This window comes from Argiope bruennichi, chromosome 4 (genome assembly GCF_947563725.1).
Source record: "Argiope bruennichi chromosome 4, qqArgBrue1.1, whole genome shotgun sequence".
Taxonomy (NCBI): Eukaryota; Metazoa; Arthropoda; class Arachnida; order Araneae; family Araneidae; genus Argiope; species Argiope bruennichi.
The window spans coordinates 63,380,444-63,398,883 of NC_079154.1; the positions used below are offsets into that span (position 1 = coordinate 63,380,444).

Sequence of the window (18,440 nt, forward strand, 5' to 3'; positions counted from 1 at the left end):
TCAGTTCATCAAGGGAGGGCACAGGGGTCTTGTACACAATGTTCTTGACAAACTCCCATAGAAAGAAGTCCAGCGGTGTTATATCTGGTGCTCGGTCTTCCCGCTCCCTTTCGGTGCAGAACGCTACCAGTTTCCTGAAATTGTGTTAACCAGCGCCTGATAGAATTATCCGAAGGAGGATCTTTCTTGTACGTGGTCCTGAAGCGACGCTGAGTAGTTATGACTGATTTAGTTTCGAAAAACCACAATACACACATTGCTTTTTTTGCACGATCGCTTTTATTTACGACGTCATAATTACCCAGACTGCAAATGCGCTAAGATCAGATCACATTGTTGCCACGTAGAATTCTTTGAGTTGTAATTTACGAATACGTAATCGGTTTTTGCGTAATATTTTTTATTTGAAAGTTATGAGGTACGGAAACCCCGACAATAATTAATGAACACCCTGTATAATTGCTGTTATCTATTTTTTCCATATTTTGATATTTGTTTGTGACAATTTAATTATATTAGTAACTTTTTTTTGTTTCGTTAATGTTGGTTAAATCTGGTATACTCCTAAGACGCAGTAGAAAGAGTCTTCTTTGTATTGTAGATAATATACGAGTTGTTTTAGCCGTCGGATTTATAAACCACGTTATTTGAAAGGATATTATAGCCAACTTTAAGTTATCAGCAGAAGTTTTCTTCCAAGTTATTTCCCTATATTATTTATAAATATTACATGCTGGCGAGAAATATTACGACTCGAAATATTGCAACGAATATTTACCAAAAACTTAAAGAAATAAACCTGCTGTTATGTATTTTTCCACGCATTTTTATACTTCTCGTTTCGAATGAATGAAACTAGTTGCGGAAACCTATGTTTGGCTATTTTCATACCGTTTAACTCACAATATTGTTTACGAAAATCGCATGATTGATAAAATATATAACTCGTTATTATTATTAATTCAGTTGAAGTGAATTTCTAATTAAGATATAACTGAAACCTATTTATATTTAAGATAATTTAGGGAAGAAAGAGAAAGTTAATTACTTTTAATTACGATTTGTATCTGATAATCAAACTTGATGTTTTGATGAAACGTAGCATTACTACTATCCCTTTTTATCAATATGTATTAAATATATAAATTTATATTTTCTTTATTTATTTCTATTGTTTATACAATTTATTACTTTTATTATTTTACTACTTTTATTTTTTTTATTATTTATAATTTTTTTATTCATTTTATTATTTTTATTATTTTATGAAAAGCAAAATTTATTCTTTAGTAAATCGTTCAATACGTAATTTTTTTAATTTTCTTTAACAGAAAAAAATGGATTTATTGTAGAAATTTAGATTTATTAAACTTGAAGTGCATTGCAAAATCTCTACTGCTAGCTTCATATACCTACCTTTTTAAAACTTTCAGAGATTTATTTAATTTTAAAGAAAATACAATGTCATGTAGTAATAAAGTGAATAAATAATCACAAAAGTGTTTACTTAAAACTATTTTGAATGCTTAATTAAAACTATTTTTTATTAGAACCTGATTAGATTGCGAAAATGAAATGTCATGTAAAAGTAAATAAACAATTATAAAAATGTTTTATTAAAGTTATTTTGCCAATCTTTATAATTATAAAAAAATCGTAATATATAGGCTGTCTTATACTCATGATCTGTGACTTGCCTTTAAAATGGTTAAAATCAACTTTAAACCACAATTATGAAAGACATTTGCATAATCTTTATTTTCCATCATGCACTTTGCAATCACAATAAAAATAGAAAACTTGCAATCATTTTTCTTATATTATTCATATTCATCTTCCTTGCTCTCAGCGGAATTTATTCCAGATTTGAACAAGCCATGGATGGTACCACTTAAATGATGAGTGTCGTGGGGATAATTAATTCCAAAAATAGCTGTGCGTAACTTTGCGTTTTTCCGTATGTTGAAGACATTCCTTCTTGCTCTAGTTCTTGATGTGGAAGGTCCAGTACCTGAAATTATTGTTACATTATGAATGACAACCAAAGCAAAATTTTTGACAAAGTTTTACTAAGGCATCTATTATAACTTAATAATAAAACCCTTCCTAAATCTTGAGAAGAATATTTTAGAAGTTAAGAGCACGGCTATTTGAACAGAGGATTTATTTCTGTTAAATAATAACGGATGTATTTGGCAAGAATTGATTTTCAGTATAATAAATAATATTGCAAAAAATTAATGAAAGGTCGAAACTGTATCATGGTATCCAATTGATACAAAACAAAATAATGTCTAGTTTTTTATATTTATGTTCTGAAATTCCTCATAATTGTAATAAGACTTCTTTTTAAACGAAAATTATAGTAATTGTACAGTTGTCCAAAAAAGGAATACCTCTGTAGCTTTTTTTTTATTTTTTAGGGCATTTTCACAAAATTAATGTCGATGGAAATAATTAACCACGCTAATTAACTTTGTTAATCAGTTTGTCTATCTCAATAAACTGTCTCCTCAAGTTAATTCCATCGATACCAAACAACAAAGTTACAAAGGTGTACTTTTTTTGTTGTTGTTGTTGAAGACTGCATCAATTAATTTTTAACAATTCTCTTCTATAATATATTGAGTAAATTAAGAGTTAAAAAACAAATTCTGATTAATTATCCGTAGCTTATGATATTTCTAAAGAACAATTTCTCCTATAAACTTAAATGCCAAAACAGCTTGTGCTTACCACCAACTCCAGTACCTTTAAATTCGTTATATTTCTCTTGTATACCAGCCGGCGGTTCACTGACAATCAAATTAACATCTGCGGGGTCTTCTTTGCCATCTACTCCAGGTTCGTTTGTCTTGGTGTTAATATGAAATCCAGTGGAATCGGCAACGTAATCGACTATTCGGTACAGACCTTCAGTATCTATATACCCATAAGATCCTCTTACAGTACCACTTGTATCTGCTTCCTCTTTACGGTACTGCATGTTACCATCCTCATCGGCAGTCTTGTAGTCGAAAGAATATGGCTTAGGAATATCCTGTAAGTCAAATGGCATCATAACGTACAGTTACGTAAAATGCTCTGGTGTTTAAGTTTTGAAGTAAACTACGAAAAATAAAAGCAACTGATACTCGTAAGATAATATAATTTCTAACAATGTTTAATCTTTTCTATTCAGATATTTCTGATGCTTCAGATAAAGTTTCTATTTAAAATATTTTATGTAAAATAATTGTTTCAAATTTGTATTACTTCGGAGAATTAGGAAGTGTAATAATTCTATGCATAGTCTTTACACAAATGTCATAATTAAATTTATTTAGATGACGTGTAGGCAAGAAAGACTAATCCAAGACATTCGAAAGAGAAGATAAATGTTAGCTGTCAATGACAAAAAAAGGTGGAAAGAAAAACTTCCGATACTCTTAACAAAATCTCAGCTTTAATTTGATATTTCTTATATACGTAGGAAAATTAGACGAATTTTTGAATAATTTGTAAGAAGGCCAGTAGAAGGCAAAATCAAGTACATTTAACACTGACATACTGTGGATGACTATAAGTTTCCTTAGCTTATATAATAGAAACAGACACATATGAGGCTAATTTTTCAGCTTGTTTATTTTTTCACAACTCAAACTGTATTTTAAAGGGAGGGTAAAGGAGGGTTTGCATATAACCTGAACTTGTGAACATTTGACAACCCATGAATAGTAAGGCAACACAGAGCTCAAAAACATTTAAGCATCAATGTACATTTTGAAACAGTAAATTTGCTTTGCTCGGCAACAAGAACCTGGATAACATGGTGTCTTGCAAACTATGATATTTTGTTTTTTTAGCTGTTTCACTATCAGATTAACTCTTGTTGTGATCATATTTCATAAAAAATTGAATAAGTTTATATTCTCAGTAAATTATCAAATAATTTTTTGAATCAACTGATGTAATAAAATAATGTTTTCAAGTCGTTAGAAGATATATAAGATCTTCCAAGACGTCTATTTTTTTGCTAACAAGTCCGAGATTTGATCGCCAAGGAAGTTTTTATATAACATTTAAGGCAGATAATCTTAAATCTACTTTTTTAATAAAACAAAGAGTCCTAGAAAGAAAATTGAATTCAAATATTTTCGCATCACGATATCTATGTCAGGACATTGCAATTAAAAAGAAAACGTTCTACATTTAAGAACCAGTGGTAATAGTTTCTCCAAAACTTTTTCGTATATTCTCTAATAAGTATGTCATACCAGAGAAAACCTTAAATGACACTGGCGCACAATAATTACGAAATATTAACTTTTGGCGTGAATTTAGCATTTTTACTGAATCTATCTTGATATTCATGGCGAGATATTTGGCGATTAATCCCTGGCATGCGCATAGTATCCAAAAACCGAATTTGTGCTTTAGACATATTTTTCCCAACAGATTGAAAAAAAAATCACACAAAATTGCACTTGTAGTCACAAAATTTCATATCAAATTTGATATATTTAAGTCACTATGCTTTTGAATTATGGCGTTTACATGTTTCTGAAAGTACAAACAATCAACCCTTAGTCGGAATTAGCTCAACATTTGACACAGTGTCTACTTTATAGATGTTAGATTTATGTACCTAACTTTATCTATCTAGATCTCTTCCTTTTGTAATTTTCATGTTAACTTACATTCCAACAGCCAGATAGACGAATCTCCTTGAGCGAATTTCACACAAAGTGTTATAGAAATCTACAAATTTTGTATAAAGACCATATACCGAATTTCAACTCTAGCTTAAAGCATTTTTGAGTTATCTTTGTCATAGAGAGACGGAGAGATGGACATTTTCTAAAAATGTATTTTTCTAACTCGGGAGGTTTAAAACGTGGCGATTCGTCAAAATCTCGAATTCGAATTCAAATATTTAATACAAAAAAGTAAAAAAAAACAAGCATTCATTTTGATTTTGGTTTAACCCAGTAAATTTAGTAATTCCCTGAATTTGAATAAATTTGAATTCATAGTTTTTAATATTTTTCAGTGCATTACAGTTAAGTAAGGTATTACTAAAAAAAAATATTTGCATTATGGGCGATATCACTGGATGATCTTAAATTTCCTCTTAGTGTCGTTCCTCTAGTTGGAATCGCATCAGCTGCTCCATGCTCATAGGAAGATGTTGATATTCTGTTTTTATAATCAACGTAAGTTGCTCTGCCTCGGGAATTAATAGTACCTGGGAAAGCTCTGTTATTTCTTTCTTGAATGGCTATCACACAATTAAAAATAGCCACCAAGAGTAATGAAACCTGTCAAAATATATATATTAAAAAAATGATAAAAAAAAGAAATGTAAAAATAGCAAAACGAAAATGGATGCGAGACATTTGCTAATAAACTGCACATTCACTTTTTCATACAGTAAATTAATGATTGCATAAACCACTTTTTTCTCTCGAAATTGTCTGTCTGCTATTTTCATATTTAAAAGTACTCCTTGATTAGTTTCATACAAAGTCGACTAACAGCTGAAATAAAATCATATGCAATCCGTCAGATGAAAACAATTCTTATTGTTTTAAAGATGTAATCAGTTTTTAAAAAGCCCCCAACTTTTGATATGCTTGAATAACGTGTTTTACCAATCAGTATCTCAATTATTAATAATAATAATAATTAGTTAAATGAAATATATTCTGTGCTCTAATATTTTTACATACAAATTCCTTGGAATGACTATAGTAGAAAAATTGTTAAAATTTTAAAAAATTGCTCAGATATACAAAATGCATGTTATCGCATTTGAATTCAAAGATACATGATTAAATCGTCAGATCCTATTTCTGTGTTTTGTTTCAGCTTGGGTCAAATTCAAAATGGCTCTAATTAAAGAAATAGAATAAGGTGAATTGATGCTAACTTCATTAGTGGTGACAGTAATTGTCTCTTTTGAGATGTGGCCAATCAGAATAAGCTATATAAATATAGAAAAAATATCTCTAAGATTTTGAAAATATTTTATATTCAATTTATGTAATGGATTATTCAACTAGAAAATAAATAATTATCTGATGAAAATTTGAAGGGGCCATCATTATACTGCTCTCCTAATAACAATTTTGTCCTCACTTCGAGAATATTGCCCCCACCCCCGTCTGTTGGAGTATAACGTCAATCCTGTTATTATTTGCCATTCTTAAACTGATTCATGTGGAATATGTTTATAACGAATGCGCGGATTAAGATTCTCGACAAATGTGAAATTTTTTTCCATTATCCATTAGTATTTTTTAATGATAAAAGAAAACTGTACAAAGTAATGAAATTGTGGGTCCAAGGTCAGTCGATTAAATGTTTCAAAATAATGTATAACATAATCGATTAAATGTATATCATAAATTTTCTGGAGATTTATGACAATCATCGGATCAAGGATCTTCAAGGTGAATTTCTTCAAAGAATTCAAGAAGTTATAGCAACAAATCGGTTCTGGCAGTGAGGGAATTAAATGAAAAAAAATGACAAATGTATTTAAACAATTCTTTAAGAAAAGTAATTGAAATTAGTTTCGACAATGGATGATAAAATTATGTGACTGGTATATTAAAAATAAATGCTTAGATATAGGAAACGCTTGGAATAAGAATTTCTCCAACGATTTGTCGCAGGTAAACTTCTTAGTAAAAATAATTCTTTCTCATATACGAAGTATATAAAGAAAAAGTATTGCTATCATTTTAAAAAATTCGCACACGATATTTTGACAAATATCCCTGTTTCAGATCTCCCCGAATCCCCTTTTAAAATTATGTCTGTATGTCTATTTGCCAATACGATAACTTATAAATACTTTGAGCTAGAAGATGAAATTTGACATACGGTTTAGAATTATGGTTGTCTGTCTGGCTGTCTTTCTGTTAATGCGATTAATATTAAGACGCAATGTGCTAAATCGTTGAAATCTGAAATAAAGCCTTTAAACTGAATTTATATAATTCTATTAAAATTTTGAACGAAATCTATTAAGAGAAAGCCTGTCTGCCTATCTGTCCAAAATATAATTCAATAGCTAAAAAAACGAAGAGATCTAAATGAATAAAATTTGGTGGATAGCTTAATCACCCCAAAATGTTGATATCTATTGACGGAATTCCTGACCTAAACATAATGAAGCAACCCTTTTGCGCATGCGCTGGTGACGTCAGGAAAATCCCATGATCCCACAGAGAAAGAGAAGTAAGTTTAAGTTTAGGTTGATAAAGTGTGTATGATGGAATCAAAGATGGCTGTCTGCTTTATAAAGAATTCGTGCACGTAAAATGAAGTCTATAAACAGTTGAAAATAATTATCGTGCCTGTCTCCTCGTCCAGCAAATGAAAAGGATTATAAAAAAGAAAATGCCTGGATTAAAGATTTTGATGTTTATGTTATCTAATTCATGTTTGGATATCTCGATTCTTCTGATTTTGAAGTTCCCGGAATGACAAGGTAAGACGGAATTTTCTCTTACATTTTGATATATTTGAATTTGGGGCCTAGAAATCCCAACATCTATAAAAGTTGGAACTAAATCCATTAAGAATTTGCCCACTGGTCAGTCGTGACATTCACTAGCGTGCTAAATCGATAACTCTAAAGAAGAATTAGTGAAATATACGAAATTTGGTTTGTGATTTTCGGACTAAAGTTGTAGCTCTGTGTTTAATTTTGCTTTTAATATTCTGAAAAACGACGCCCAAAACACACATTCGATTTTCTTGTCATTTTTTACTAATTGCATTCCAATAATTAATAGCCAAATACTATGCGCTCATAGGGTCTTTCGAAATTATTGTTCTCAAATGGCATGCGATTAATAATACTCAAATATCATTATAAAAATACGCGGGAAAGTTTTGGAGAAAACGCTCTACCGGATTGTTGTTTAGATATTTTATGTTCAGTTCCAAGTTTACAGAAAACAAATGAAGCTTACCTCGGCAAAACGCATTCAGAAAGAGAAACAGACATTATAATGTGAATGGAACGATTGAATACTGAAATTGAAATTCGAAATGTAATCACGCATACACATATTCGTAATACAAATTTTCGCAAAACATTATCTAATTATTATTCAGTTTTTCATTAGTAATTTCGAGCCCAAGCCAAAACATTACTTTTTTCAGAGCAAGATTTGTTTTCTGCAGCTTTTAATATGTGGAATTAGTAAAGCGACCTTGGAAAACTAGTTCCGAATTCCATTACCACCAATACCGCATTACTGATGTTAGAAATAATTCCATGTTAAAATATCATGTAAGCATTCCAGATGTTCAGTAATGATTTCAAATTCATAAACTGGATAATCCTGATTTAAGCTGAAGAATTTCTCGTTTTTTATGCTTTATTTACAACGGTTAACAGATAAACATGGGATTGATTTTTAAAAGGAAAATAGATTATTATGCCTTCTATTTAGAATATCATTTAGAAACCGATTTTGATTTATAGAATGAAGTACTTCCTGAAAACATAAAAATAATTTTAAAATGTTATATATGAGAAAAGTTTTAAAACATTGCTATAATTATTAATTATTAAGCGAACTTTGTTCATTAAAATTGTTTTAAAACATTATATAAATTTTCAATAAATGTAGAGTTTTTTTTACACTTTTTCGTATATACTACCTCATGCTAAAAGAAATTTCATTTCTAATCACAGTTATATAGCATTTATTAATTTTAAATTCTTCCAGATTTGCAATTCAAGTCCGAATTTTAAATAATTGTGAAAATATTTAGATTTAAAAATAAACGAGTTTTCATGTGTATCGATTGCAATATTTGTTACAGCCAAACTTGATAATTTTTAGTCAATTTTATTTTTGTGCGATTTTTTATGCGGTATATGGATTGCAACGAGTTGGCGTTATAACACCGTTGTAATGTTTTGTATCAGTATACATATGTATACCAATGCAATGTGTATAGTTTGCAATGTATGTATATTTTACGTTAATTAATTCCAGTATTCCAAAATAGAATAAATAATATATTCCAAAAATAAATCAATTCTAATATCTTCGAGTAATGAAAGCTACTTTGTAACAGATCAAGGAGATGCTTGTTTTGGATTACGATGAGTAGTATTGAATAAAGTGCATTTTAAAAATTTCTTCATAATTAAAATGGGAAATTAAAAAAAAATTGTAAACAAAATTTTCATGTGTAAATTAATTATTTATTTCATTTAGAAGCTACTTTCTTATTATTTTGTAAATTTTCAATAGACTTTCTAAATGAGAATTTTTTTTATGCAGTTCCTGTCCAACACATGAAAAAATTTTCTTTAATATATTATAAAAAATTATTTGTTATAATTACTTATGAAGCTTCGGAATATCTTTTCTGTGATTTATTTTATGAGGGCCCTTTCTATTGCATAAAAACAGATTTGACAGTGCATACTTGATACGATTTTTTGCCTTTATCTTGGTTTGTCTTGTATTTTATAAATAGGCAATAATGTGAAACTAGCAATCTAAATAATATAATTTACAATGGATTGTTTTGTATTCGCATTTCAAATCTTCAAAGATGGCTAATAACAATTTTTACAAACAAAGATCATTTTTAGTGATTAAAGAAAGATAATGCAATAATTCTAAAGCGATGAAGATCTTGAAAACGTTTTAATGTATAAAATCATGTGCTATTGCGAAATGAAAACAGTGATATCTTGGAAGTTTCTTCAAAATATGAAATACATTTATATCGAGTGATTAATGGTGATGTATATATAATATATTTTTGAACAATTCTTTTTTTTTTCACGAACAATAGGTATTCGTTGAGAGTAAATTCTATTATAAGAACCTGAAAATGATAAAAAATTGTGTTTTGTTTTAGATTAGGGTCATACAATTATCTTCTGTAATAAGATCTTTCGAGCTATTTATTAGTGGTCAAAATATGTAAACCTGATATTACCGATTGAATTTCCAAAATATGGTCTGCAAAAGTTCACAAAGAGTATTATATATTTGTAAAAATGGGTTTTATGTTAAATGCAAATCGTTCGAAGTTAAATGGTTTAACATGAGAAGAACTTGCGTGGCGGAGGGAGAATGATGGTTGTAACTTTGCTTTGCTTTTAAATAAGTATATCTAAAGAAAAGTCTGAGTTTTGTTTGAGTTATGTGTCTTTTTTAAGAAGAGCGTGTGCCATTACAAAACGCTCTATTTCGAGAACCAGAGGTTAGTAAAGTGAAGTTGCTAGTTAGAATTCTGACTTAAAAAATGTTTAAGAACGTTAAAAAAGAAGATTTAGTGCTTGTACTGAATGAAATTGGAGAAGTAGCAACGACTGACATGAAGTTAGTTGAGCTAAAGAATAAACTAATTGATAACGAAGCATATAAGAAAGATGAAAATTTTATTAGAAGTTATTTGATTTCGACAGTGGAAAATAGAAGACAAGAAGAGAAAAATAGAAGAAAAACAGAAGAAAATCGAAAACTGGCAGAGGAAAACCATAGAAGAAAAATGGAGGAATTACAATGCGAAGTGGAACTGGCCAGATTGCGGAATAATGAAAACGCAAGTTTGAGTGGTAGTGATCGAGAGGAGATGAAAATGAAATGTCCCTAGGTAAACTTATTAAAGGAGTGAAAATTTTGACAATTTCTCTACCACAAAAGACAGAATCTTGGAATATATTTTTCGATTCCATTAAACGAACTTTTAGACATAAGAAAATTACAGAAGAATTTCAAGCGAAAATCCTGTTGAGATCACTTGGTGACAAGGCTTCGAATGTGCTGGTCTATATTCATGAAGAAGTTGTGAAGGATTACGCTGAAGTGAACACTCTAATTTTAAAAGAATTCGAATCAACACCTTAGTTTGTCTGGAAAACTCCCTAAGGGCAAAGAGAAACTTGGGAGAAACTCGTATCCATTTGCATCCATATTGACGTCTATGTGGGAATATTACTGCAAACTGAGAGAAGTAAATGATTTTCAGGCCCTGAAAGAATTTATAATTTCGCATGAATTGTTTGATACGCTGTATAGTGAAACTGCATCTCATATTTCCATATGACAGGGGGAAAAATGGTTCAAATCACAGGATCTCTCTAAGGAATGTGACATTTACTTTGGAGCAAGACTGAGGTCCGAAATGATTTTAGAAGATATATATTTTTGGGTATATATTTTTTATATATATTTAATATATTAATATTTTTATATATAATGGGTATATATATTTGACACGAGAATGCGAAAAACTTCAGAGATTCTTTATTCATTTTTCTGGCCTGGTCTATCTCAGGATGGGAAAAATTTCTGTAAAATGAAAATGGAGGAAGCTTCTTAACTAGTGAAAATATTTGCCGAGAAGAGATAACAATCATACGCTGATTATTTTAATAGGGGAATTGCATCGAAAAGCTTTATGATTGGAGATGTTGTGTATTTACTCATTCCAAACTCCAGCAACAATATTGTACGCTCGGTGAATTGTATCTGGTGAAATAGTCAGAGTCGCTCCGCCACATTCCTTCACAGTCAAATTACCTGATGAAGAAAGGAGAGTTCATGTGAACACAATCCGAAAATTCCAGACAAGAGTCAATGCTGTGGGAGTTATTTTTGAAGACGGGGAAGAATTCGTAGAAATTATAACAGTTCACGAGAAAGATTATTCTGTGCCTTTAAAGTGAGATAGAATTGGTTCATTTAAATGAACAACAGAGAAAGAATATAAAAGCGCTGATTATAAAACATCAAGGATTATTTACCGGAAAACTCAAAGACAAATGTTGAAGGATATAAAGTTCGCTTGACACCAGATATGGAACGGAAGAAGCCATACATTTATAGGATACCGGAGGTTTTAAAGAAAAAAGTTGATGAACAGGTGGACGAATTATTGGAAGCCGGATTAATAGAAGAGAGTGATACCGACATAGCTCAATCAGTGATCTGTGCTAGCAAGAAAGATGGAAATTTGAGACTTTGTGTAGTCTACCGAACCCTGAATACTGTTACAAAACCAGATGACTTTCCTATGGAAAATGTTGTTGATTTAATGTATAGTATAAGTAAAGCTAACATCACAATTTTGTACTTATTAAAGGGATACTGGACTATCCCAATGGAAGAGCAAAGTAAAGACTGTACATCATTTAAAATTTATAGAGCTCAATATCGATTTAAAATTTTACCTTTCGGACTTAAAAATTCTACATTCACATTTCAAAGATTCATAAATAATATTTTAAAGAATGTAGTAAGTTCGCAAGAGCTTACATCGATGATATTGCAATATTTCCCCCTGACTTTGAAACTCATCTACAACACCTGGATTGCTTATTTGCAAAATTACATGAACTTGGTTTCACTGTAAACGCGAAGAAATGTTCATTTGCGAGAGCTCAAATCAAATATCTCGGACGCATAATAGGTTCTGAGAAGCATCAACTGGATCCAGAAGAAACAAGAGCAATACAAGAATTGGAAGTACCAAGAACAAAGACCCAACTTAAAATACGCGTGGATTGCTGAACTATTACAGAGATTATATCTCAAATTACGCAGAAACTGCTCATCCCCTCACAGATTTGACGTAGAAAAGATCACTGGAAAGAAGCGCATTCAGAATCCTTTCGAGGACTGAAAGATAAATTGTCCAAAACTATAGAACTTCATACGCCATCACTGGAGCAGCCTTTTCTGATCCTTACAGATGCATCTCAAATAGGCATTGGAGCGTGTTTATCACAGAGCCACAACGGAAAGCAATATCCTGTCTGCTATGCGAGTCAGAAATTGATTCGAGCACGAACTCAGTGGCCAACGATAGAGAGGGAGGCTTACGCAATAGAATGGGCCTTGAAGAAATTTGAACCATGGATTTTTGGAGCATTTATTAGGATCATCGGTGACCATAATCCTTTAACTTACATCGTTAGGAATGCCTCGCAGTCATTAAAGTTACAACGATAAACTCCTGCCCTGCAATAGTATCCCCTAGAAATAGAACATGCTCGAGAAGCAAAGTTGTGAATGCAGATGCGTTGTCTAGACTGCCTGTCTCTACTGAAGAATGTAAATAGTATTTTTATTTATAATTTTAGCATATATGTATGTAAATATTATTGTAATTCTTTTTAATTCTTAAATTTTTTTTCTCTTTATATTGAATTTATAAGTAGTATATTTGTATTGTAACGTTTCGACAACTCGTCACAATGGTGGATAAAATGTTCTAATTTCAGATAACAATTAAATTGAGATTAATCATTATCATTATGGGGGAAAGGTGTAATGTTTGGCCACTATTGGCGACGTCTGTAAAAACGTTTGGCGAGATTCGTCACCGCAGTTGAGGGTTATTGTTTTTTTTATATATGATATGATGAGAAGAAACTTGTGTAGCGGAGGGAGAATGATGGTTGTAACTTTGCTTTGATTTTAAATAGATATTTCTAAAGAAAAGTCTGAGTGCTGCGTTTTGTTTGAGTTATAAGTTTTTTTCCTAAGATGTATAACACGTTCGTGCCATTACAGAGGTCAAAGAGTTTCCTTGTCAGAAATTTAAAAAAAATTATTAAAATGTCATTTGTTAAATTATCAACCGTGTCTACCAATTCAAAGCTTACTTTAAATATAAAATTCTGATATTCTGCTCTGATCTTTGAACCATCAGAGAACAGGTCAAATTACAATTAAAGAACATACATCAAGCAAATCGTTTGTCCGGCTAAATCTTTAGTTACTACTGCTTCGTCGTAATAAAAATAAATAGTGCAAAGAAAGATTTTTACTCAAATATTTTTGAACATGAGGGTATTAAGATGTCAGTGGAGAATTTTTATCGTTCAGTGATTTCGAGCTCGCTTATAAGATATCATACAACTCCAAACGATGAAACGATTCATCTAAAGATGTTTTAGTTTAAGGGAAAATAAAAAAAAAAATTGTGAATATATTTTTACTAAATAACAAATAGCAATTTTTTTTTTTTTTTTTTTTTTTTTTTTACGAAATATATGGGAAAACTCTCATAACTTGAGTAACTTTGAAATTCTATTTATTAAATTCTAAAATTAAATCCCTAAAAACATATTAATCTATTCTTTCTCAAAGTGTCTGAGACAAAACAATTTCTCTTGGAGCAGCATAATCTAAACCTTTTGCCCTATTTTTGACTCCTATATTTACAACAATTGCATCCAACAATGAATCATTTTTCACTGCTATGAATATATGAAATAGTGACATTGATCTTCAAAATACGGTAATGTCGTTTCCACCGAAGTAAAATCCGATACCAGAACTATATGATGTGGGGGATTCTGGCATTTAAAATCTATATCAGTTCTTTCAACAACTGAATTTTTTAAAAATTATAGTAGCAAATCTGAATTGGAGCTCAAAATCATTGAAACTTGTAAAGGAATTAAACAAAAAAATTCTCAGCCCAACGGAAAGGTTAAGTCCTAAAAGTAAACCATAATATAATAATCACTATGTTACTGGACGTTTTTGATAATACTGGATTATCGGAGCATCACTGAACGCAATAAGGATTATCATTCGCATCACAGTTTAATGCATAAACCCATCGATAAGGAGGTACTACTCGTGGATCAGACAAAAAAACACTGTAGGTAAAGTGAGAACCAGCGTACTAAATCTCATTCAGATCTGCATGGTGAAAGTGAGAGACAAGGAAAAAAGATAAGCTATCGGCACTGCACTATTCATCAGTTTTATGACATTAATTCGAGTTATAGCAACAACGTGGTAAGAGAAGAAGGAACTCACGAAATATTTTTTTAATCGATATACAATGTATAAATCGTTTAATATATCATTGTAAGACATACTATTATGATAGCAAGAACAATGAACTCGTGAGATTAACTTTGAGCCAATATCTATGGTGTAATCCTTGCTTAATGCAATGTTTAGATATACGAAAGATTCTATTTTCGTGTTGAAATATTTCCTAAAAGATAATAATATTTTTTTTATAAAAAAAAAGAGAATTATCACCGTCAAAGTACAATTTAAAAAATAAATAAATGAATGAATAACTTGTTAGAAAACATCTTTCTAAAAGCGGCATGTGTTTGGAAATAAAGCCAAAAATATAGCAGTCTGTTAAACAGGCAAAATGAAAATTGGATGCTATGATTCAACAGGACGTATTTTGACCAATTATTTAGTCTCTGACCTAACACGATTAAACTCATAAATCCCAGTGAAAATTAATTCGTTGTACACGAAATGAATCTGAGATCTCCTTAACACTTAAAAATTAAAGAAGGATGGATTTCAGAAAGAATTCCTGTTTGTACTATCAATATTGGTTCATTTATTGTAGAAATAGGGATTCTGAGGAACCGTTACAGAAAAAATTGTCCACATACAGAGAGAAATTGCATTAAATTATTTTTCAGAGAATTCTAAAGCTTAAAGAAGAATCAAAATCAGATGGTAGCATTTTTAATGCTTACAGTGCTTTGTCGTTGAATATACTTATATGAAAAAGCAGACCAGTGGAAGTAGTTACTCAAAACTTTATCCTCTATTCTGCAATAAAATTTTTATCGCCGCCACCGCTGCATAAATTTTGGACAGTGAGTGAAGTCTTGAATGATGTTGATGAACGATAGTTACGAAATATAGTTGCTTTGCAAGAATTTAACATTTTTACTAAATCTGTCGTGAAATTATGTATTTTGGAAGTCTTTATGCTCACCGATAACACCAAAATTTGACACGCAATGACAGTTGCAGACACGAGATAACATATCGAATTTTATTCATTTAAATCATTGCGTTTGCATGCATGCAAAGGTACTGACTGACTGACAGACCGTCAAAAAGTTTTGTAATTATCACGTTCACCTATTTTCAGACAGCCAGATAGATTTTCTTAAAGTAATAAATATTATAAAAATAATAATTTTTGTAAATAACATTTGAAGTCAATAAATAATTAGCTTTAAGGAATATGAAGTATAGTGCATTATGAATGAAATAATTGTACAACAAAATTTGAGGTGAACGTATGAAACGTTTTTAAGCAATAATAGCATTCAAAAAATAAAAATTAGTACGATTTTTAATGTTGTTTTATAATTTGTAATTTTATTTTCGACTTTACCAAGATATATTCGAAATGTAAATGATACTTTAACACTATTTTAAATATTTATATTTCGATCAAAGGTCCGGTTTAGTTTAGTTACATTAACGTCCCGTTGTAAAGCAACACTAGGGCTATTTTGGGACGGACCTCGTAATTTTGAACCGCAATCAGATGAGGAGGACGGCACCTGAGCTGGCACCCCACTCTCCACACCACAATACACCAGCGGGAGGACGTTGGGCATGACGGATTTAACGTGCAACAGACCCCCTTATACGACGGTTCTCCGGTGGAATCGGGTCTCGAACCTGAAACCCTAAGGCTCACAAGCCGAGACCTTACCACCAGGCCACCGCGGCCTTATAAAAGGTCCAGAGAATAAATTCAAGTTAAAAATGCAAGAATTAGCCAAGATTCTCTCTATAAAAAATATGGCAATAACAGATCAAAGAAATTTCTTAAGTAAATAAATTTACAAGAATATCAAGTAGCAAGCGGAAATAGGAAAATAAGCATAAATATTTAAATCCGAATTTATCGTGATAATAATAGGAGGGCTCTGATTCCTAGCTATATACCGCGATATGTATAATAAAACTTAAATAAATATAGTGATAGGATTGAATGCCAAGATAAATATCATAAAGGGTAACTGAATAAAGGTGTAACATAAAGGGTATCTTCATTTAACAAGATAAATTAGAATAACGATAATTTCATCTGAACTAGCCGCCTTTGATGGCTAATTTTCACTCAAAGTAACAATAATATAAATTTAAAGTAACCCAATTTGTTTAATTTAATTTATCAAACAAAAAGAAAATATCTGTTGAAATCATACTTACACAATGAGTAAAAAGCATTGCGACTGATTAGCTTGCATACAAAGAGGCGAAATCGGTTTATTTATTAGCTTTATGACATGATTTAAATTGCGCCTTCTCTAAAAACCAAAGGATGCAGACGACCGCTGCGGACGTATTTGAACGTCATGAGCTTTCAGAGGAAATAAAAATGACGGAATTGATATTGCAGTTCGATTCGGAAAATTTGTTGCGGGCTTTTATCTCAGAGGATGTATAGTGAATTGCAGTTTTCTTGAGTTTTACGTCAGGGATATTCGATCACTGGAAATTTAACAAGATTTCGTGAGTTATTTGAAACTAAAATTGGTGCAATCAAAGACGCAGTTGAAGCTAGGGATTGGCTTTTTTTCTTGTTGTTGTTGTTCATATTAGTTTTAATACGAAAATTGTATCCTAATCTATAAACCAGCTATATGTAAATTAATTTAAGGGAGAAATATCAGCAATATAAGCGTTACTTACATTCTGTAAACGACTTCCATTTTGCACATTTTGTCTTATATTTGAAATGTAAAATATAGTCATAATAATGGATTAAAGATTCCAATATGTACATAAAAATTGTTTAAAGAATGAAATCTATTAAAGTAGAAAACAAATTTATTGATATTTGCAAGATAATATAAAAATATAAAGATGGTGCAAAATTGAAGAGCAATATGATAATATGCACTTTAGTTTTGCACCATCTTTATATATACAAGGGGTGTTCAAATGAAAAGGTACGAAAAGACACTGTGGGTATAAATGAAGACTTTATTCAAAATATACACCATAGGTCTCAGCACAACGATCTCATTGATTAATGAGCCGAAGGATTCCTTGTTCCCAGAATTCCTGTGACAGTGACGAGACACAGTCCTTCACTGCTTCCTGGAGTTCACCTTCCAGGGAACGAAACACATGAAATTCTCAAGGCGACATATCCGGGCTGTAGGGAAGATGATCGAGCTGCACCCGAACTTGGCCAGTTCCGCGTGTGTGACCCTGGAGACATGTGGACGCGCGTTATCATGGAGCAGAATCACACCCTGAGTAGCTGTGAGTCTTTTGTTCTTAATGGATCTTCGCAGTCTTCGGAGTGTCTCACAGTACACATCAAAGTTGATGGTTCTTCTGTGCTCGAGGAATTCAACAAATAGCGTCCTTTCGATGGCGTTCTTTATAAGATCCGCTGCTCTCTCCTGAGCATGCGGGCGCCCGCACATACTCCGATCTACGCAGGAGACTCCAATCGCATCCCTAGGTGTCTCGCTACTTTCTCCCATAGCAGCATAGGCAAATATGTTAACGCTTACGCTGTTACGACGTTTCGTAGCTTTTCATTTGAACACCCAATGTAAAATATATCTTGCATACAAAATACATTGCAATTTTATATACAGGAGCTGCATGAAACGCATGTTTATTAATATGGATTAAATAATTGTA

The 18,440-nt window shown here is 31.2% G+C and overlaps 1 protein-coding gene across 3 annotated transcripts; it reads right to left on the reverse strand.

Moving 5' to 3' along the window:
* Positions 1–1,739: 1,739 nt before the first annotated feature.
* LOC129967154 (cuticle protein 10.9-like) lies at positions 1,740–17,159 on the reverse strand. 3 transcript variants are annotated; one of them, XM_056081851.1, is made up of 4 exons: positions 16,989–17,155; positions 5,076–5,300; positions 2,752–3,040; positions 1,740–2,011 (listed from the first exon to the last, which is right to left on the reverse strand). In XM_056081851.1, exons 1-4 carry the CDS (start codon positions 17,004–17,006, stop codon positions 1,821–1,823), a joined length of 723 nt encoding a protein of 240 aa, XP_055937826.1. In that variant the 5' UTR covers positions 17,007–17,155; the 3' UTR covers positions 1,740–1,820. The 3 variants fall into 3 exon arrangements, with proteins under 3 accessions (XP_055937826.1, XP_055937825.1, XP_055937827.1); XM_056081850.1 differs by having other exon boundaries at positions 2,737–3,040; positions 16,989–17,154; XM_056081852.1 differs by lacking the exon at positions 5,076–5,300 and having other exon boundaries at positions 2,737–3,040; positions 16,989–17,159.
* Between the last annotated feature and the right edge of the window lie 1,281 nt (positions 17,160–18,440).